The 23,530-nt window shown below is 36.8% G+C and overlaps 1 protein-coding gene across 2 annotated transcripts in view; it reads left to right on the top strand.

Moving 5' to 3' along the window:
* PHTF2 (putative homeodomain transcription factor 2) overlaps positions 1 to 23,530 on the top strand; it is a 68,004-nt gene that overhangs the window by 25,228 nt on the left and 19,246 nt on the right. For both annotated transcript variants that reach the window (XM_065844714.2, XM_071803460.1), the window contains exons 3-10: positions 1,698 to 1,754; positions 5,197 to 5,266; positions 7,850 to 8,008; positions 12,718 to 12,883; positions 13,558 to 13,722; positions 18,792 to 18,993; positions 21,095 to 21,253; positions 23,097 to 23,315. In XM_065844714.2, coding sequence (XP_065700786.2) covers positions 1,698 to 1,754; positions 5,197 to 5,266; positions 7,850 to 8,008; positions 12,718 to 12,883; positions 13,558 to 13,722; positions 18,792 to 18,993; positions 21,095 to 21,253; positions 23,097 to 23,315 — 1,197 coding nt within the window. The remainder of the gene's footprint in view (positions 1 to 1,697; positions 1,755 to 5,196; positions 5,267 to 7,849; positions 8,009 to 12,717; positions 12,884 to 13,557; positions 13,723 to 18,791; positions 18,994 to 21,094; positions 21,254 to 23,096; positions 23,316 to 23,530) is intronic.

Below are 23,530 nucleotides of genomic sequence, written 5' to 3' on the forward strand. Positions count from 1 at the left end.
ACCTGCTGGGTCAGGTTTAGAGGCACAGAGGATGCCTCTGGGGCTTTTTGTTCATGTCTCTTTTTATTTATGTTGGATCCTTGGTTAAAAGATCCTTTTTAACCAAGAATAACCTCTTATTTTTTTTTTTTAATTAATTTTTGAAAAATATGTGACATCTTTTATTTCCCACTGTAATAGTAAAAGGCAAATCAAAGCAGTGTTCTGGTTTGAGTTGTATGTGCTTGTGCTTGGGCCTTTGATGTCTGTTTCAGTTTGTGAAGTGGAAAGGGAACTCATGGCCCTGCAGGAAGGTTGAATTGATGGGGGTTCCTCTTTCCTGTCTGTCAGGTGTTTGGAATAAGCTGCTTGTGTCAGCGCTCTCTGCACAGCCACTAAAGGACTTTTAATCTTGGAACACGCGTCTGTCTCTCCCTCGTGACCTAAAAGCAATCTTGCACTTACCTGCTCAGAGTGCGCGATCTGAATCAAACTCCAGATACCCGTCAGTGTGTGAGCGCAGGTGTGTGTACGTCTAGGTAAAACTGCTGGGATGGAAAAGCTTTAAAATCAACATAATAAAAGAGATGATTACCGAATATCATCTGGGAACAGCATTTGTGCAGAGTTCAAAGCCATCTGAAATTTGATACCTCCTTCAAAACCTTGGAAATATTGTCTCATATAGTGGCTTGTTCTTGTCACTTTATCTTATATGTGAATTTCCTGAAGTGTAATGATGCCTTTCTTCAAAATATTTGACAGTCATGGAGTGGCATTCTTTTATAAACGAACACACAGTAATATCTTAAATTAACTTTAGCTACCTGTATTGATGGTTATTTAAAATGTCAGAACTCCCCAAAACTGGTCTCAGTGCTAGGATTGTAAGTGCTTGCAGAATCAACCCTTAGTCTTTCTATGGTTTTGCTCTTATAAATACACAAAGTTTTCTACACTGCTGTGGTGAAGTTAGAGCCTAGGAGAAAGCAATTCATTTTTAATGCATTTTTTTAATCAAATACTTGTCAGCATTTAGACAAAGGTAGGATATTTAAAGGAGTTTCGTGAATAAGTAGACCAGCAGCTTAATGAGAGTGGGCAAGTTTTGGAGTAGGTCTACTAGAAACATTATTTCATCAGAGCTTCAGTGGGAAAAGTGCCGTTTCCCAATATTCTTTGTGTTTTCCCTGGCCTGTAATCTGGTTGCTTACAAGCCTGACCATGTATTTTGTTGCTGTGCAATCTTAAGAGATAAAGCTAAAGACAACGTAACTGGAAAAGTGGGTGGAATGGAATCAGAAATACAGAGATGGTTTAAAAATAATGAATTAAGGTGTGGGTTCAACGAGATGTGCGTGGTGTTTTCTCTGAAGTTAACTAACAGCCTGTCAGCGTTGCTGCTGTGGGTCGTTCTGTGTGAGTACACAGACTGGAATCCCAGCCTGGGCTTCCCCATCTTCTGAGCTGCCCTGGCCGTGCCATGGGCTGAGGTGTCTGCCCGCTGCCCGCTCACTCTGACACCACTCACAGCTCAGCTGCACCCACTCCTGCCCAGACGGAATTGAGAAGATAAAGATTTCTTTGTAAATAAGCCTCCCCAAGGAAACAACCTGCTGTCTTCATGCTTGTCTTGTTGAAGATTGGTTTGTTTTGTTTGGTCAAAGTGTTTTAAGACTTAACGTAGATTTGTGTGTGTGTGTGTGTTTTCTTTTTAGATTGGAGCATATGATCAACAAATATGGGAAAAATCAGTAGAGCAAAGAGAAATAAAGGTAATAATATAGCATTTCAACTTTTTTTTTTTTCCCGGTTGTGAGCAGTGGTGTCCGTCATTGTGTACGCTGATGTAATTTACAGTGTATGAGGTGGTATTTAATACTGGTAAAGTAAAACCAGGCTTCTGGAGTGTAACCAAATGTAACCGGCATATTATGCTCTATTTATTTTACATAATTAATAACTTTGCAGCTTTTAAAGTGCTGCACCTTTCTGTATCTCGGTACTTTTTTTTCTTTTCTGTTATCTTAAGCCAGGGCTTAGTTGTTGTAATACCTCTGTCTTTCACTTTTCTTTGTGATGAATTCTAATGTCAGTTATCTGAGCTCTCTTTACTTTCAGTTAGTTACCTTATACCTGCAGTTTACTTTTCCTCCTTTATGATGCTGTCATTGTTTTGTACAGTTTATTAGACTGGTAAGTACTTCAGGCTTTGTTTCCCCGAACAAGCAGTTTAACAGCATTCTTTGCATTTTGGTTTAACTAACAGTGCCATCAATGTCTGCCACATTGCTAAATTGTTTTGGAGAAAAAGAAATCAATCCTATATGTAAGAGTTTTATGGATTGTATATTATATCGTACTATACTCAGTTATGTTAATTTAATCAACATTTCCTTGCAATTAACCTTTTTTCTTCAAATATTGCACACAAGAAATATGCTATTACTGCATGAGTTTCAAGGCGTTGCTAATTCTTAACATCAGCAAAGTGTACATGGCTTCCGTTTCCTTGTGCGTGGTTGTTTGTTTGTTTTTCTTTCCTCCCTAGCACTTAAATAATTAAACAAAATGTGCTGAGGGACTTGTTGGCACGATATGGAAACTTACTGACCTGAACTACAGAGTTACTTGATTTCTGTACAAAAATCTACAAATTAACTTCTAAGTGGGAGAGAAGCGCTTCTAAACCCTGTGCCTGGATCTTGGCGGTGCTGCTGGTCCCGGGCCGGCTGATGATACAGGGTGCCCCCCATAGCGCACCCCCCGGCAGCGACTTGTCCTGCCCGCGGCTACCAGACCCAACCAGCTGTGCCAGGCAGCTTATTAAAATAATAATTAAAATTATTTAAACAACGTATTGCAAATAATGCCTTGTGCTTATTAAAAATGCATCTCGTTTAGCTCAGTAGTCCAATAACTAACAAATTAATGATGCTAGCTATATGAGTTTGTGCTGCAAATTTAGAGTAATGAACCAGACTACTAGATTCAGGCATTGCATGTTAGCACTTTAATCTCCAAGCTGCTATAGTACTGTTATAAATGAACTTCACTAAAAAAATATTATTTTTTAGTAGAAAATATGTTTATGATAGTACAAATTTATAGTTTAGTTAGAACTATAATAGAATCTATTAAGATTAATGTTAAAAGGTCTGCAAAAGAATTTTTACAATAATAGCAACTATTTTTACGCATTTTTATTTAACTTTTTTTTGCTATGAGTCAGCTGAAATGTGTTCAGTGCAGAATAGAAATTGTATGAACTAACCGGATGGACCTCAACAGTATGAAACAGTATGATTTTTTTAAATTAACCCTAGTTTGAAACACTGCTGTTTTCTACATATATTACAGGCATCTGTACATTTTCATGGACACTGAAAGTGTTTGGGATTTGACCAATGGAATTTTTAAAGATTGTGTCACCACTGCTTTTCCTATGAAAGATGCTTCAAGTCATACCGTTGCAGAATTCTTTCTTTCAATTGAAAACATAATTTTAGCCACAGTGGTAAATTTTTCCTAGGATTGTGCATGTGTTTCCAGGGGGTTATTTTTTCTAAGATACACATACCTCTTTATTTTGACTTTCAGGAAAAATCTTGAGGCCCGTAAGCAGTAATACATTTGAAAATTATTGTATCATTCACTATTTTATTTTTAAGCTTTAGATCTTTTTATGAAATGGAGTAGCTCACTTATGCAAGATTTCACAAGAATCTGTAGCTGGTTCTACAATTATAATAATTTCCAGTTCTAATTATGGGCTCGTTTTCTCATTCCACATAAAATTACTGCAGCTTTAAGACTGCTGTTCTGTAAAAAATCTTGCACGTTAAGCTCTGTGCAGTGCTTAAGTCTACAGTACAACTGTTTTTCTCCATTCGTCACCCTCAGAGCACATTTTGTCCTCTCCTTGTTTCAGTTCTATTTATTAATTTTGTTTAATTTAAAGCAATCTCTCATTTTTCTAAATGACACCTCAAGTGATGACTATATAATGTAGTTCATTGTGAACAGTTTGGTGTCATGGTTTTGTTGTTTTGTTTTATTTCAGCATGAAAAATAAATCCGACTGCATTTAGATGTGAGAAATATTATGAGCTTCACTCTACCTATATGAACAATTTACTTGATATCATTCCTATGAGGATTAACATGACCGGATTTCACTGATATTTCTGTCATTGAGAATAATTTCATTTTTATACTTTTACCTGAATTTAATGTTTACATTCAAGTAATACATGTTTTTACATATGGATGAAATATGACCATGGTGGAAATCTACAGTTCACCAGTGAATTTAACTGCTTTTGAATGAAAACAGTTAAATCACTTCCATCATAATTCCATTTGTACCCAAACTGTTTTTTTCAAATGTTGTATTTTTCACTGTACGAATTGTACTCTGTGGAATCATTATTGGCTGGTGTGACCAAGAGCCTGATCTAAAGGGATCAGAATAAACTCACAGCTGTCTCAGAGGCTTGAGAGTATGGTATCACATTTTAGCATTAAAAACAACAGTGAAAGGTTTGCAGGTTGTTTGGCTTTTCAGTGAAGAAAGATAGTATTTCTAAAAGACAAATAAGCTTGCTTTTTATCCTGCCTTTTTCTGTTATCTGGGCTTTTTTCCCTCTTTTTAATTAACTACTCTATATTTACTATTAAGAAAACGTCAATACTTTTCTATAATTTGGATTTCTGACAGTGGAACTTGCTGGTTAGTGGCTCTTGCATTACAACATGATTTGCTGTCTAAGTTTGGAATTAAGGAGTTGCAATGTTACCATTTTGTGAGTTTAATTAGACATCTAAGGAGAAAAGAGATTCAGGAGAGTAATTTGTTGCAAAAGTTCTGAAAATGTAAATGTATTACTAATCTTTGCAAGTGTGTGCATATGTTGTCTGCATAATCCCAAGCCATGGGAGATGAGTGCTCAGTGTTAACTATGTTTGAAAAATTACCTAATGGGTCAGTAATTGGTTGGGTTTTGTTTAGATTGTAAAGTGTGTAAAAAGCATTTATTGTGCCTTGTTCCTTGGAATGTTGATTTCATAGTACTTTAAATCTATGAACTTGACATATTTGTCTGAATATTCAACAACAGAATAGGTTAAATACAATTACTGACCACATCAATATTTTTTACTTTGTAATGTCTGTCATTTGCTTGAATACATTTTGATAGCATTTACGTATTGCAGGGTTTGAGAAACAAACCAAAGAAAACAGGACATGTGAAACCAGACCTCATAGATGTTGATCTCGTAAGAGGTAGGTCCTGAGTTAGAAGAAGCTGTATTTCTCAGTATAAAGATAACTGTTATCCTGTGTCTTGTAACAAGTCTATTAGTAAGTATTAAAAAAACAAACAAACAATGCTACGTAATTCCTAACTAAAGAAAATGGGTAAGAAATGTTGTTAAGAGATGACCTCTAGATTACACTGAAGCCTTAAAAACTTGATTTCAATTTTGTTGTATAGATTTAGAAAAAAAAAAAGAAATATGTGATTGTGACGAATTAAAGTTTTAGAGTTATTAGTTCAGAAATCTCCTATTTCCATGTGTTTGGACTTCTTCCAAATATCCTGACATTTAGAGGAAAGGTCATGTTGAAATTTCTGGAGAGTGAAAATTGCATAGGCCTGGAATATTTATTGCCTGTTTTAAATAACAAAACAGCAACAGAAGGTCAAACGATAAGAGACTTTTCAGAAAGTCTTCATTTATTTCTAGTTTATTTTATCTTTATTTGATTTCCCTCGTGCCTCGTGAAGGCTAGGAAAAATACTATTTAGCTTTTTATTTTCCATGAGCCCAGCAGCCTGCATGGCCTCCTGATTCCATTCCAGGCAGTGCTCTTTGAACTCAGATCCCAAATTAACCGAAGCACCCCACTGTCCTCTCGCCCTAGAGATACCCAGGCACCCTCACACCCAGAGCCTGCCCCAGAGACCCACGCATCCCTTGTTCCCAGCCCACCCCCCCTGTCACCAGCTGGTCTGGCTTTGACTTTGCTGGCATTTGCAGGCTCGCTGGGGCTGCTGGCACCATGGACACACAGCCCCAACTTGTGCTCTGGGGTCTGGCTCCCAGAGCTGACACTCAGCCCCCCTGTGCAGGTGTGTACGGGGAATAGACCCCACCTCACCCAGGAGAGAATTAAAGGAATTTGGTTAGAAGGCAGGACAGACCGCACTGATGGTTTAGTGCTAGAATTAGGTTAGGTTATGGTTGAACTCGATGATCCTGAGGATCTCTTCCAATTGCCATGATTCTATGATCAGGCACATGGCACAGCCAGACAAGCAACGTACTGACCAGCAGCTGTTAACGTGCAACTGGCCTTTTTTATCCCCTGACTCCTCAATTGTGCCATACTTGTTCCTTCGCAAATCACCTAAACACCTGCTTCCTCCCAGTCTTGGTTCCTTCTTTAAGCATCCCATAGCAAGTCCTGTGCAATCTGAGCTCCTTTTCCTTTGCATCTCATGAGTTCCACATCCTTGGACAGCAATCTCCAACCCCCTTTCATCTGAAAGGTGATCTGGGGAGCTGCTCCAATGGCTCGTGGTGATGGCTTCAATCAGGGTAGCAGGGCTGATGGCTCTGCTGAGATACCTGGGAAAGGCCTGCTCAAGGTCAAGGTCCTTCCTTGATTTGGATTCCAGCCTGCCCTTGTGTGTCCTGCTCTGGCCTTGTGGAGATGGGCCTTCGAAGGGCTATTGAGTCTAGAAGAACCCTGGCAGGGTATTATTTGGGCTCCCCCTTCTGCCATTGCCTCTGAGCTCTTCTGTGAGCGTGCAGATGAGCTTTTGTCACATCACCTAACAATATAACTTGTTAAAAATAGGAATGTGAGAGAAAGAAATAAAATCAAATAACGTTTGAAGTTTCAAGAAGCAGAACTGAAAACTAAATGTTTGTAGGAATTAAGGGACAGTAGTAGACCACTTCAGTATAGTGGTATACATGAAGAGCATTTAAATTACTTCTCTGCGTGGATGTCTAAGTTGGCGCTGAAGTAGTTCCAGTATGGGCAGTGTTTTACCTGTGCCAGCAGAGAGCTCACTAATGCCAGTTCAGCTTGTAAAAAAGGTGGAGATGGCAAAGCAGCACATAGTAGTTGCCCTTTCGAAGCAGTGACCTTGGCATGACTTGAGTCACTCCCCAATTAAGTAAATATTGCACAGTTTTCTACCTGCCAAAAAAGTGGGAATGTACAGGAAGAAAAAGAAATGGAAGGATACGAGAGAGAAAGGACATCTGAATGAGTGAAGTGCAAAATGCTGTAGGAGAAACAAAGATAAACTATGCTTTAGGTGGCTTCCCTGCTCCTGGGGCCAGTCCTCAGTTGGACAGACACTTACTCTATACTTCTCAACCTCATTTCATTTTCCTGAATGACACGGCTGGAGCAATTTACAGATGTTGTTTTAGATCCCTTTGCTGTGTCAGGAAAGGGCTCTGCTGTGCCCGCACAGGCGTGTGGAGTTCTCATCTGACTTCCTGTTCCTTCATAGCAAGTTTCTGATACCTCAGTGACACAGAATAATTCCTAATAATTTATATTTAAATAATCAGAATTGGCAATGTTTTGTTATTCACATGTTCCAAAATCTAGGTATTTGTAGAAGTTCCTGATAATGGCAATCAACAGACCACTAACAATTTTCACAAATTTTGGATTGAGGAGATAGTCAAACAATGGAAGTACAAGGCTTATTCAAATAATTATGTTTAACAATTACTATTTTAAATGACTGTCTCAACTATTCTGCTATTGAACAAGTAAGGTTATTGTGAGCCCTAACGATGAAATATATTGAAATTTCTTTTTTTTTTTTTTTTAAAGGATCTGCTTTTGCTAAAGCAAAGCCTGAAAGTCCTTGGACATCTCTGACCCGCAAAGGAATCGTGAGAGTTGTTTTCTTTCCGTTCTTCTACAGGTGGTGGCTACAAGTGACATCGAGGCTCATCTTCTTCTGGCTGCTTGTTCTTTACCTTCTTCAAGGTAGAGTTGGATTACAGGCACAGCTTCAACTGAATGTCTTATTTTAACCACATAGAAGCTGCTCTGTTAGTTGGTTCACTTTATGCTGTTAAGATAAATTCCAGCATTGGAATGACACAGTCCCAAGCATGTGTCTTTTGGCTGACATTCCTTTCACGTATGTAGAGGGGGCATACTGAAAATTTGAGGATTTCCTCACAGGCTTTCCTCAGCATTTAGCACACGTTAGCTTCTGATCTCTGTGTATAATGTAGGTTTTCAAGGCTATCTAATTTAATTCAATATCCAAGAAACCTTTGGCTCAGGGCGTGTATTTTGTCTTGGGCTTTTAATCTTTCTGGTAGTTGTGCAGATCAAGAGCTCTGATCAAGAAGAAAGCACAGTGAAACCTGCCAAGGTGCGTGCAGCTTGTGAGGCCTGGTTGGATGATCTGTTTGACCAGTTTTCCGTTGTCCTTACGTTTGTTGTTTTGTCACATCAGAGGCAGTGAACATCTAGCTTATACTTTAGTCAGACCTCAGCCATGCTCCTGAATGACTGGCAGATGGGGGACTTATTGCTCTATGGGCTTCTGCTCTTTTTTCTATTGCAGTGGGGAGACTATGCATCTTAATTTTATATTTCCTAGATTATAGAAGGACTTTTGAACAACTGTTAACAAACAGAAGGCAATTCACAGCTTTCAGGATGCTGAATCTTGAGTTCTAGTAGTCTGACTTTGTGCTTCTCTTAATTATTTGTACTATATAAGAGGAAAATTAGAAAGGAAAGAATGTAATGTAGTGAGTCAGTATCTAACAGCGTTAAAGTCACCGAAAGAATAAGCATATCAGATGCGTGTACAACAGAAATGGAACAGAAGGTTAATGGAAGTTGGGAGCAATTTAAGTACCCTGAGAAGCTAAATGACTGATAAGTTTCCCACTGAAATCCAATTAAAATACACTATTACTTTTTAAATTTAGCCATCTGTCCTTGCAGTTGCGAATCAGTGTATCATTTGAAAATGGTATTTTAAGCAAGAAACCGAATTAAAAGAAAAGATGACAGTGTCTCTTGTGTGATGATGTTAGCAGCTATAAAATGAATTTCATAGTGCCAGTGCCCCAAAACTGGAAATATTGTCAAATATTTGTGTGATCTCCTATAAAATTTCCTTATCCCCGTTTCTGAGATAGGTGCTTAAGTAGTATTGTTCTGTATGTTAGCATTTATGTGTACTGTGGTAAGTGGTCCTGTAGTGTTAATAATTTTAATCTAATTTATAGTAATATAGGTAGTAAAATACGTAAGTTATAGTTCATTTGTTAGCACGTCATAGGTGGCTTAATCTAAGAAACACAATTATGGTATTGTTTTGTGTTCCTATTCTTAAATTTATTTTCAAAAATACTTTTTTCACAGAGCCTTCATGAGATTCTAAAAGCAGCAAAATAGTAAGACAGTGCAGATTCTGAATGCAAGCAGGCTTTTTGGACATTTAGTTACAAGATAGCTCTGTAATTACTCCCCCCCCCACCCCACTTCGGATTTCTTGGGGTCTATGATTTACTAAAGTTATGGTTGGACGGCATCATTTCCCTAATCCATATAGTCTGAAATGCGACAAAATATTTTTGATATTTCTGAGGTTGTGAATTAACAAATAGTGGAAAAAATTAGTAGTATTCTATATTTGAAACACTTGCCATTTAAATTGTGCTGAATTAACTGCAGAGTTTTTGATGCTTTTTTTGAATCAATTGAAAGACTTGTAATGTACCTGTAAGTGAAATTAAATTGACAAAATTTTTGACTGGAAACTATTTAAAAGAACCCTCAACAAGTCTCTCCTTTAAAAGAATACTTGCTAGGGTTTATGTAAGTCAACAGAAAAGAATTATTTCCTTGGCTGTGGATTTGAACTCCAGATTTTATTTGCATTGGTTTCTTTTAGTATAAAGTATGATTAGCAAAATGTGTGATAAGAGAACTACAGAGAAATGTTTTCTTGTCCAAGGTCACGGAACAGGCTGATGAATTGAGGCAGAAGTAACACCTTTGTCTTCTGACTCCTTATCCATTTAGTTTATAGCATTACCTCATTTTTACTTAAAAAATGTTTCTATATTCTAGTAGGAAAATTGTTAAGTTATAGTATGTATCTCTATGATGTATTTCTTAAGTATGAAACAAGAAACTTTAATAGCTATATAATGATTGTTTATTGTGATATATATATATATACATATGTATGCATTTTTAAACTTGATAATACAGATATTTCAAAGCTTTAAATGCTCTAAAAATAAATGCATGCTGGTCTTCAAAATGTACAGTTATTTTATTTGATGCAGCTTTTTGCTCTGTGTGAAATAATTTCGTGTCCATTTCACAAAATAAACTGTCGTAATTTAGCAAATTACCAGTCCAAATGCTATAAATAAGTACAGAACTAATTAAAAGTGGTGTGAGAAATTCTGTTCCGTGACCAAGCTGTTGGTAGGAGCAATTCTAGGATAACCTGAACTACAGTATATTGATACACTGTGCAGAAAGAATTTATTGGATTCCGCCCCGCCCCCCCCCCCGCCCCAAATCCTACTGAAAAGATTGGTAACATTTTCTTAAATTTGTGTGAAACTTCATGGTGGGAATCTGCAATCTACAGATTTGTGTCTTCCGGAGGAAGGTGATTTCTTCTAGATCACTCTACTTTGCTAAAGTCTTCTTTTTAAGTAGCGGAAGAGATCTTGTAGTGAAGTTTGGAATTATTTTGTGGAGGCCTATTCCTGCAAATGATTTCACGTGGATCCGTGGAGCTCCATGTACTCAGAAGTATATGCTTATCCAAATTGTATGCTACAAGTCACAATTGGCTACTTTATGTCTTCTGAAGCCTATTATATGTGTGAGAAACTCAGATAAGCTCATTTAGAAAAAGGGAATATTATCTGTACCTTTTACTGTCTGTACTTTTTAAAATTTATTTTGTAGTAAGTTGGATTTCTGATTGATGCATACTGTCCTTCTGAGATCTCAGGCAGCAAAAACTTCGTCCACGCATAGTAATAGAAGATCCCCTATGTGTTCTATGTAATACTGTTGTGCTTTAATTTAGGAAGAAAGACCAATGGGAAATTAGTTTACCACAATAAAAAATAATTCCATTGTTTTGTACGTTCATTATGTTTCTATTACTGGTTACCTTGCTAAAGATTATTTCATGATAAACACATCTAATCTCTTTTTAGTGGAAAACATCGCAACCAGATATCTGCTGTGTTAGGTGTGGCTTCATGTGGTATATTTTAGGTGTTTGAATATGGCACACAGATTTACATGTGGTTGGATTTTTTTTCAGTTAATTTTAGCAGAGAAGTGGTGAAAGCTGTTGAACTTGTATGGTATATTTCTTGTGCTAGTATTAGGTCTAAGGTATGGGACTTTCGCTTCTTTAGTGGTACAAGGGTAAACCCAAGTTCTCATGGGATATGTGGGTGTTAGGAGCAGAGAATTATTCCTCTATTCTGTTTCTGACTTGTTTCTTGGAGTTTCTGTTTTTTTTCCTTGGCAGCTTCTCTCAGCTGAGTTACGAAACACAGCACTTGAAGCCACGGAGACAGCTCATCAAGAACATACAATAGCAGAGAAAAGAGAGAGATTGCCTTGTCTGTTTACCCCATGCCTGTTGAATGTATCCAGACTGACCTGAAGCCTGTAAAGACATTTCTGAGCTGTAGAAGTGGTTGGGCTCTGGGTACAGGAGCAAGGATTGCTGTGTGCGTGTGTTGGCTATATATGAAAAGATGGTTATAGGGTTACCAGATTAACAGTTCACTATGGAATTGGAAGCTGCTCCTTTTCCAACTGCAAGTGCAAGTTGAAGTCCTGGTCACTTCAGCTGGACTGCCTCATAGTTTACATGGTTTGCCTTTGATCTTAGTATTTCAAGAAAATGTACATACAAGCAGATATGAAATGTATTCAGGGTTGCATTTACACGTCTGTCTATCTATGTGGGCAATTTTGTCTTTTGACTGGAATATGGAGAAAATGCTTTATGCTAGAGAGTACAACGAGTTTCTAGTCTCTTGGTGCTTGCAGTGTTGAAATTGATGTCTGGTTCCCCAGAGCAGCAGGTTAGTTGAGGTTGGCAAAGACCTCTGGAGATCAAAGCAGGGTCAGCTGGCACAGGGTGCTCAGGGCTGTGTCCAGTCTGGGTTGGAGTATTTCCAAGGACGGAGAGACTTTGACTTGTCTGGACACCCTGCTCCCGGTTTGATGGCTCCTGCACCCACCAAACTTGTTAGGTTGTGCTGCATCATTGTGGGTGATACAGAATTAGATTTATTTGGGCTGCTTTAAGAGTGACATATGCTTTTTGGTTTTGTCTCTTACAGAAATTTCACCTTAATTTAAAGTTGTTTCATGACAGAGCTTTCCAAATACTTTCCCCCCTCTTAATCCTACCACCTTTTTTTTGAGCAATAGATGTAATAACACAAATGTAAAAGAAGAGATGGATATTAAGACAGTAGGCAACTGTTTAAATCTTATTGTAACCTGTTTCATTGCAATTATAATTCCTTCCTCTCAGAATTACATGGGTTGGTTTAAAATGCAGGTAAAGGACTACATCTGACTGTTTCTAACAAAAGCCGTATGATGAGCTGGCCATTTCAGACATTTCAGATACTGAACTCAACTTCATTTCCCTTCTTTTCCAGTTGCTGCTGTAGTGTTATTCTATACAGCCCAAAGCCCACATAATATACCTCTGACTGAAGTAATTGGGCCAATATGGCTCATGTTGCTACTTGGAACTGTGCATTGTCAGATTGTTTCAACACGAACTCCTAAGCCACCTCCCAGCACAGGGGGTAAAAGAAGAAGGTATAGTCCATGTTAAAGTACTTATCGTTTAGGATTGTTAAACTATTCTAAACAATGTGCATGAAAAAATTTAGGGGCTTACAGTCTCTACTCTACAAGAGAAGAGAAATTGGTGCTCAGTTTTTATCTAAAAGTTTAAAATGAGTACTTAATCGGTGCTCTTCAGCTTTTATGCATTGACTAATTATGCATTGTTTTAATTTTAATGCGTTGAATCTGACATTTTGCCTCAAAACAGTTTATATCTGAGTAGTGGTGGAGTAACGGTATTTATGTTACTGCAAATTTAGTTTTATGTGCAATACTAATGATCTCTGTGGGTAACATACATTAAAAGAGATGCTATTGGAACCTAAGTCTTCCAGCACTTAAATGAATATGGTTTGCTACAGTGACTTGTCCCATTAAAATGGGAAAACCTGCAGCAGTGACTTCTTGCAGATCTAAGCCTCTGATGATGAGATGGAATACGTTTTGGGTTTAGGGGTTATGATAATGATTAAATGTTATGTTTGGTTTTATTGAATGGAGTTTATTAAATTGATGTGATAAAGCTTTAGCAAAATATTTTAAAATCTTGCTTGGTTTTGCATGCTTAAACTGCTGAATGTGTTATAGAACTAGTTGATTGCACTTATAAAGCTACCTTCCAATTTTAATCTCTTCTGATGAAGGAAATTAAGGAAAGCAGCACATTTGGAAGTACATAGGGAAGGAGATGGCTCTAGTACCACAGATAACACACAGGAGGGAACAGTGCAGAGCTACGGTACAAGCACCTCTTGCAGTATTGGCGCTGTCTTCAGAGATATCTGGCATGCTGCTTTCTTTTTACCAGGGTTTGTATTTATTCAAGGCTACATATGTGTTAGAGATGCGCTATCCCTTTTCTAAATAAGAAAAAATTGATTAAACTTTGCTTGATCCAGTTATTGGTTTTAATAATAAACTCATCTTCATATTTGGACGTGTACTAATTTGTTATTTCTTGACTTTTGCAAATGCTGCTGCAATTTTGGAAAGATGTGGAATTAACTTTTAGTTAAATTCTGTTTTGTAGGAGTGTTCTGTGTGGGCTATCAGGAACAAACCAACTCAGTTTCTCAATTTTAATCCAATGAGAAAATGTAACTCTTTAATTTTACTTTATTACGTTAGCTGCTTAGTCCTCAGAGAGTGCTTATTGAACTCTATCACTTTCATCGAATCACACACTTTTTCTGAAGGAGAAGCCTTCAGGATTCAGATTAGCACAACATTTAGTTTATAAATAAAACATCAAAGATGCTTTTTCTAATAACTGGAAGAAACTCCTAACCCTGTTAGATTCCAGTGCTGTTTTGCAAATGATCAATCTGTTAATGCAGTGCTCTGGGCAATTAAAAAGTTAAAAAAAAAAAAAATTTATAACAGGTTGTGGTCAAGATATGCTTCGTACACAGTATTGTGAGTGCTATATGTGAACATTATTAGCAAGAGAAAATATGCTCATAAAATAGTATGAAATTGAGAAAAGGGATACTGCAAGTTATTACATTGATGTTTCGTTGTGCATGCTGCATTGTTAATATGGCAACACTAACATGTCTGTCATACTTGTGATGCGTGCTCTTAACCACTGGTAAAGCTTATCTTGTGTTACGTTCTGGGAATACCTAGTTGAAACTCAAAGTTATTAAAATGTTTAAAAATATTGTAAGAGCAGAGTTCATTTGACTTTTCTCTCTAATGTATAATAGCTTTGAGAAGCTCTTCTTTGAATCTGTATGCATTACTTTCTGGTATGGTTGGAGTGTAATCTTGTAAGCTTTTTAATATTTCCATTCACTGGAGATACTGATCTGCAGTAAGAGGAGTGTAGGAAGATTTGGGGTTTTGTTGGGTTGGTTGGTTTGGTTTTTTGCTCTGTTTTTTGGGTGTTTGTTTTTTGTCTGTTTGGGTTGGGTTTTGCATGGTTTATTTGTTTTCCTTCTTTACCTTCCATCATATAGGGCCCCCTGTTTTCAGTTGAGAAAGGCTGTGTGGGACTTATTCTAAAGACTAATTTAAACCATTTAATGAGAGGTAGTGTGTGTATATATAGATATATATATAGATGCTAAGCCTCAGTGATGACTACTTAGTACATACAGTATGTTCAAAGGATAAAGAGCTCAGAGTAACTGAGAAAGCTGTAAGTAGCCCCTGGTCAGTTGTTACCTCTTTAATTGCGGATTCGTGGTTGTTTGTATACAAACCACACCAGGAACTCATCCACCTGAAAAATAACCTTTTTTATTTTTCCCCAGGAGATCACGCAGATCAGTTTCTTCATGTAATTTTTTTCATGGCAACATGAACAGTTTTGTCAGCACAGTGGGATGGCAGAGTGAGACTGGGAATGAGTAAGCAGGAGTGCAATGTGGGGTACATCGACTGCTTTAGTGATGTTGCTGAAGAAAATTTTATGAAGTCTCAGTGCAAAGAAGCTGTACAGCGACATCTGTCCTGTTTCTTAAAACATATTTTGAAGCTCTTTCGATAAGCACATTAGAATGTCTCATTAATGTTAATTTATTTTTTCACATATACTAAACTTTGAGATGCCATTTTCTGGAGCTTTAAAGATAGGTCTTAAAAACATGGTTTCAAAATTAACCTCAGAAATTATGTTCTTTGCTTTAGAGCAGGCTCCTGTGTATGTAGACCAATTGCCTGCACTCAGGTCATTGGTAATCTGAAACTGTGTATTCAATGATATCCTTCTGAATACCAGAACTCAGTCTCAGTAATAAAACAGAAGTCTAAACTTTAATCCAGCACAGGGGGGAATTTGGAAAAGACGATTTATTAGCTTCAGTGGAAAGGAGCACAATATCCAAATAAGTAATTTATTCAGAATGTAGTACTGATTAGGGACTTTGCTCTCTGTGTGTCCTTATTCCAGTTTTGGAAAACTGTAACTTTCTTAAGCCTTTTGTAGTGTGGACACGGAGAAGAGATTTTTGACCAACACAAATGAAAATACATGGGAATAAAATACTTGACAGTGAAAATCTACAGTCTTCCAGAAACTGGATTTCAGTCTTCCTTGATATTTTCTCTAGCTAATGCGTGAATAGGACTGAAAATAATTGTTGACTCAGCTTATGCATATGTTCAGGCTTATTAAGACCTTATTGGATTTATTATTGGTGTTGTCCTGTCTTGTGCTCAAATACTGTTAATTCTAACAGGAAGTTTAGAAGTTGATTAATGATGTGTATATGTAGTAGTTCTAGGAAACGATACATTTCTGTCAGCTAGGGAGTATTGTTCATGTTTGTTATTTTTTTTTTCTTTTAACACAGTGTAGTGCATGGAAGCCTAACTTTAAGCCCAAATTTCTGCTTTTCTGGCTTATGACTTGCACTGGAATTTAGGTATTCATACAAAAAATAACTTTGGTTTCTACCTTGGAAACAAATAGAAGACTTTAGTGAAGTTACCTGTTTTCTCAGAATGAGCTTTAGTTGATATCAGACTAGTATTTGTCTTGCGGTTTTAGCACTTACACATTGCTTGACTTGCAAAGTTCTATCTGAACAAATCGTGCATACACACATACTTTCTTTTTCACTCTTATCTCTTCCTACTTAACTGTTTGAGGCTACTTCTTCCTAGTAGCTTTCAAGTTTCATGTGAAATGTCGAACTTCTCAAATCACACTTGGAAGAGTTGTCCTGTTACTCCACTCACACAGCTTAGTAAATTTTGGAGCAGATCTCTCTGACTGGACATGTGCATGTATGTATTTGAGGAGAACTGCACTCCCTTTTACACTGTTAAAAGGAAATGTTTTAGAAGTGCCCAAAGTATATTTAATGCATTAAAAATTGGCATCTCTGGGCTCCTGCTTGTGACAAATAATTTAATGTAAGTACTACTTCCTTAGTGCTTGCAACTGAGCTTACTGGAACTTATTATTTTACAGAGTTGCCACTGCAATACTAATACTTGCTTTATTCCTGAAACAGAATGGCTGGGGTTTTTTTCCATTAAATAATAAGCTAAGCTTTCTTCAGTTGTCTTATCTTTGTTTGGTTAAACAACGACATTATTGAATGGCACAGAAATAACCTAACATGTTTACTGTTGATAGTTTGACCTTTTTGTCCAAAGCTTCAGTCATGTTTTCGATGACCTTCTTAATGGACATAGAAAACTAAAACTCTGTATGTGAGCTAGCACATTGGTGATCTGCAAGCAGGAGGAGGTTTACTGCCTGCTTCTCCAGCACAAACCACATGCTAAAGCGCCTTGCTGGCTCTTAGTTTGTAAACTTATAATAAAAATTAATCCGTGCAGATATATAACTACAAAAAAGTTTCTGTTGGTTTTGTACTCATTTAGAAATAAAACTGACTAAGAATTTTGTGAATAGATCAGCGAATAGTAGGTGAGCTCTATGGCTTCCTACAAGAGAAGTGGAGCAGCAGTTACTTTAGTTTAAAAAACTATAAATGTTGTTAGCATTTTTCCAAGAAGGAGTGAGGGAAGGTGGAGTGAGACTAAAGATGGGAAAGGAGGATGAAACACCTTAGTAACATTGCCTTTTCACTATTTCATCTGCATTCCAACAGATGAATTATTCCTTCTTGGATTTTTCCATTTTATCCAGCCCTCCCTAGATATTTTTTTGTGTTCAGGTCACCCCTGTGTACGTGGCATACCTTACCTTGGGAGGAATGTGAGGTGACTATCCTGATTCACTTGATGTACATATTAAAGAGAAATTGAATCTTCTGCTGCGTAATCCAAGCTCTCACAGAATTCCTCCTTAAAGAGAAAGGCAGCACACATTCCTTCACAGAAGCACACGATCAGTTGAACAGATTCTTGATAGTTTTGTGCCAATGTCCAGCCGCTTGACTTTCAATAAAAATTTAAAAACATAGAAACTTGATTTATAACACTTCTCCCTCCTCCCCCCAAGTGTTCTGGGAATCTAACAAACAAAATATAATAAATGCAAGATATTAATTGCTTTTCTGATATTTTCGTTGTCATTTACTTTGACAATACAGAAGCTTAAGTGAAGACTTACAGTATCCTCTATCGATAAGGTTGCAAGCTGCTACTCCTTTTCCTTCCTTCATCGATTGCACTTTCTAATTTGGAAGTGTAATCATCAAAACGTTTGCTTTGAGAAAGCCTTTTTCTGGCATTAGGTATTCTTTCTGCTACATTTATTGACTAGATAAGGGCCCTGATGTCCAGAAAATGTTTTGGAAGACTATTTGTCAGTATTAGTAGCCTTAACAAGAATACTGAAGTATAATTTGTGTGATTTGAAAACAAGTTTAATTACTGCGTTTGTAAGATATATCGAAATATATTGCCAGGGGTGTTACTGGATAATACGGAAAAGGGTAAATCACCGTCTGTTTAGTAGAGTTCTCAATAAGCAAAGTGTGTTTAAACAACAACATCAAAAAATGTCTGTGTACAGAGTACTAAACAGAGCATGTTTGTTCGTGGCTTCAGGAAATGGCCACTAGCTTTGAATTAATAACACTTCAAATAAATGTTTCTCATACCTGTTTTTTTCTTAAGATAGAATAGAGAAGTTTCTCATTTAGATTCTAGGCTTGTGGCTTTCTGTTGCCAAAGTTGCTGGGAGGTTCTAGTTTTAAAACATGGATTACCTTTACTGTGTTCTCAGTAGCTAATGATGTAATTTTCTTTCAGACTGACAGATTATTTTGTACCAATTTGTAACAAGTAGTGTATGAAGTGTTAATATTGCTAGTTTGTGTCATCTTAATATTATTAGTTTGCATTTGTCTTATTAGTAAAACTAAAACATGGGTTGAGAGGGGTAAACACAATTTAGACTGGGAAAAAAATTAGATAATTAATTGAATACATATATTTGTTTCAAATATAGATCTAAAAAAGCAAAAAACTCAATAGATAAATCCACTGAGACTGATAATGGCTACGTGTCCCTTGATGGGAAAAAGACAGGTAAAAGCAGTGAAGAATGTGTGCAGGCCCATGAACGTCGATGTGAAGTGATCAAGCCAGAAGAGTCGGGCTGGAGCACAGCACCAGTGCGAGATGCCTTCACCAACCACAGTCATCACAAAGTAAGTGTGCTTATTGCTTTCAAAGCAGGATTATTCACTTGTCAAATGATATGTGAGGTGTATCTTTATGATGCTTTTCATGCATTCTTATCTACTTTATCCTTAAACATGTTTTTAAAATGAAATCAGTCTTAAGGTCCTTGGACCAAAAGATATGTTAAGTCTTCTTATTTCATCCTTATATTCCTCACCTTTCCTTTTTCTTCTCAGAAGGTCCTTAGTGACATCTAAACATCCTTTGCCATTCTGTATTTTAAAGCACAAATTTGTGTGCTGTGGGTTTTTCCAGACCAGCTGAACACACTGTACCTTTTCCTGCCTCTTTGGTACTCTGGGCACAGGTCTGTCCCCGTGCTAAAATGGAACAAATTTTGGATTACTGACAATTTAAAATTTTGAAGTCTTTCTGAGCATTCACCTCTGAATCATCTTTTCCTTTTTTTTTTTTTTTTTAATTGAGGAGCCGATCTTTATATAAGATGAGGAAAGCACAGTTTCCCTCTCAGTGAAACAGGCATGACCCTGTATAGTAAGGAACAGGGATGAGATGGAAGCAGTGGAAGTGTAGAACTTTTAATTTGGCTAAGTCTAATTATTTCCTGGATATCCTGTTTTCATCTTACTGTTCTGTGCAATAACTTTTCCAAAACATCTTTCCTGGCTCTCTTATCAGTGGCATTTGAACATATATTGACTGTCATTACAGCTTTACACTTGACTCTGTCTCACTAGGATTGACCATCAGTGATCAGTCAGAGGCAGAGTTTTTCCGTGATAACATCAAAGGAAAAGGTTATTCTACGGAAGTCTACAAGTACACAGTTTTATAAAGGAAAGACTTTCTTTGTGGATTTCATAGCCAAGTTATTAAACAGCCCCTTAAAGATCCATAGGTAAAGTCAGAACGAAAGTGTTGAAGGGCAAAAACTTCATTTTGTTGCTCTGCAGGAGCTGCTTTCTCAGCAGTGATAGTAACTGGGGGTCAGTTTTCTTTATCAATTCCAAGCATTTTACATTCTGGATGAAATTCAACAAATCAAGGATTTTTAAGAAAAAGTAATTTTAAGAGTTACGAGTTTCTTTGATAGAATGGATGAGACGTTGCCTGTGTTGAACATACTCAATGAGTACACACCCACATTAAAGAGAAGTTGGCAGAGGCTGGAATAGGCTCCTCTCTTCTCTGCTCCTTCTCTTTTCTTTCCCCAAAGACAATGAATACATTTTGGTGCCACTGCAAAAGGTAGTAGATAAGACACCCCAGACTGTTCTGTATGTCCTTTTTCTGTGCAACTCTGCTGTTAACACAAATGAAATGACCTGACCTTGAAACGTCTCAGAAAACAGCATTCATCATGGTAGAGAGAATGATGTCTGAGAGGGGAAAGAATTTGTTGTATTTGTAGAGAAGAGCTTAACTATTTTTGTCCTTTTAGCATTTCAGTGATGACAGGAAGACTCCAAAGGCAACTTTGCAGGATACTCTCTGGTGATCTCATAATAAATGAGAATACACACACAAAAAAGCTTTTTGACAGCTGAGTGATCTTTTGCTGCCCTTTTTTCTTTCTGTTACTGAAAGGGCTACTTTAACTGTAGTTCAAAATCAGGAAAATGGAAAGTGGAATAAAATAATGATCTGAGTATTCTACATGTAATCTGTAGCACTTTGTCATTGGAACAAGAGGTAAATGTTAACTTTGTACTGTATGTGTTGATAACTCCACGTTATAGTGTCTATTATCATAATTTTGGTGAGGTTTGTTGGTTTGTTTTTTCAAATCTTCTGGCTTTTGTTGCCTCTAAGCCTTTCTTGATAGGTTTGCTTGAGACAAAATAGCATTTAAAAGAAGAATGTCAGTTTCTTTAGTATAATATGAGCTAGCCCTTCATCATCTGAGGAATGTTTATTTTGATATTATAATTTCTATTTCATAATTCCTTCTGTACCACTTAATTTTGACAATTGGAAATGTAGTAATACCTAATTTAACTGAGCATAGATAACCATGTTGCAGAAATAAATTTGATTTCAGTAGTTGAGAACAAGGCTTAGTAAGGTTAAGTGTATGTCCTAGAAATACTCTATTTCTTGCACTAGGATACTCACAGGACCGTGACAAATTTATCAGATGAAGTTTCTAGTGAGGAAGGGCCTGAAACTGGATATTCTTTACGTCGCAATGTAGAACGCGCTTCTAGTGATTGTACACTTCGAAACAGGAAGTCTCACCATTATAAGAAACACTATCCTGTGGAGGTACGTTATTTTCTATTGCTTCTTTTCTGTAAATTGTTACACCTCTCGTTTTCTATAATGAATGTGTATATTTTCCTCAAACGTTTTTTCTCCTATATTGGATTTTGGGGGTCTATTAGTTGGAAGTCATGCTAGTAGGGGACAGGGATTTTTTTCTTTTAATGTCAGTTTCAAAATTAAGAGGTTTTTATTTACTTGTTTTTTCATTTTGTTGTAAAAAATATTATTAGATAATCTTCCATTTATTTCTCACAGACATTGGTTAGAAAGATCCAGAAGGCTAATTGATTTGACTGTTTTATGCTGTATGCTTGTTTGGTTTAGAGTAACTGAACAGGTTGATACTTGGAACCATTTGTTTCATATTACAGAAGACACCTCTTGTCCATATCCTTGTACAACTTGTAGTGCTTGACAAGAGGAAGCAGAAAGACATGAGTGCGGTCCATTTTTTTTTCAACTTAAATATGTTTTCTCTTGCATAGAGTGCTTCAGAGCGAGGGAGGACTGTGTATGTATGTTCAGAAACGGAAAAGACTGAAGTTGGTGTGTGCAGCTTTGGCAGTAACGCTTTACCCTTGTTCCCAGTTTACTGGTCTGGCTGATGCCCTGAAAGAGGAAGCCTTTCTTTGCTGTTACCAACTCATCTCCCCCACATGATTACAAAGGAAATGAAACAATAGTTTTCAAATCTGTGAAAGCTTTCTTTGTATTAAAAAAAATCGTGAAGTCAGTGGATATACTGTCAACTTGTGTCCTACATTTTCTTGATCTTTATGTTTACTTGTCAGCTTAATTGTTGTTTGAGCAAGCTTTTTAATGTTCTTCATTTATTAACTTTAGGACTCAGTGGTGCCCAGTAGAGATTGCCTTCTATATTTTTTTTTAAAGAAAACAATTATTTCAGACTCTTTCTGCATTGATGTTATCTCCCACTTTTAAAAGAAATCGTTCAGACCAAGTTTTTTCTAAATATTTCTTTACAAAATTGCTTACATAAAATGCATTAAACATGATTTTCAGGAAGAACAAAATTTCTTCAGATAGTAATGCATTACAAATAATTGAATTAGGATATCTGCTGAAATATTGCTTATTTTTTTCAGTGTAAAAATTGTGTGTATTCTCAAGAGAAACTAGTAGAAATAAATAAATTTTGTGTTAAGAAGGAATGAAAATTGCCAGAAGATGGTGATGAGTAGTATGGTACTACTTTTAAGACTACCTACATGTCTTGCAGGATATGGATTTTGCTTACTGTAGAAAGTAGTCTAACATGCTGCATTCTTGTTCTGAAGACAACATTAGATTGTTTTGTACGTATGTACGTATGTACGTATGGGGAGATTTGAATGCCCCAACCTTAATGTTTTGGGGTTTTGTCCAAGATATAGCTAAAATTTGAGCATAATAAGGCATATTTCTCAAGCACAGTTTGTTTAAAATAATTGAGATTTTATGTGTGACTATGTGGATTACACATATACCTGACATTAGCTGTGTATAATTTTGTTTGTTTTTCCACTTTAGACCTGATGCATAACTGTCTTCAAACAAGTTCACTCTCTCTTTGCCTTTGAGAAACTGTGTTAGTAGTAACAATGGGGAAATGTGATTTACAGGGGACTTGGAGGGACAATTCCTCTTTTATTACAGACTCTTCCATTTAGTAATGTACTTCTGGAACATACCAAGCTTTCTTTTACAACTAGTTCAGTTGTGTCCACACTGCTTGAAAGACAGATAAACATGGATTCACTAATTTCAACTTTATCACTCTTCTGTCAGGAGACAATGTAGACTACAAAAGCTGCATTAATTCCAATGCATATTTCAATTTCAGGATATACCTAAATCAGGTACTAGCTGCAGTTCTCGGTGTTCGAGCTCCAGACAAGATTCTGAGAGTGCGAGACCCGAATCGGAAACGGAAGATGTGCTGTGGGAGGATCTCTTACACTGCGCGGAGTGCCACTCCTCCTGTACCAGTGAGACGGATGTGGAAAGCCCTCAAGTGAACCCGTGCATGAAGAAAGAATACAGAGATGACCCATTTCATCAGGTTGGTATCCACCAATGTTGATTTTTTTGCACTGCACGCAAGTTCAGTATTATCAGCTATATAGTGTGACTGAAGGCCTGGGAGAAAGAACTTTATATTAAATGAAGGTAACAAAGCCAAAGCAATTTGATAGAATTAAACCAAGGAAAATTTGATTTCTGCTATTTGGTCATTAATTTGTCAAATGAAGAGGATACGACAATATACCAAAATAG

The sequence above is a fragment of the Patagioenas fasciata genome, chromosome 1 (genome assembly GCF_037038585.1).
Source record: "Patagioenas fasciata isolate bPatFas1 chromosome 1, bPatFas1.hap1, whole genome shotgun sequence".
Classification (NCBI taxonomy): Eukaryota; Metazoa; Chordata; class Aves; order Columbiformes; family Columbidae; genus Patagioenas; species Patagioenas fasciata.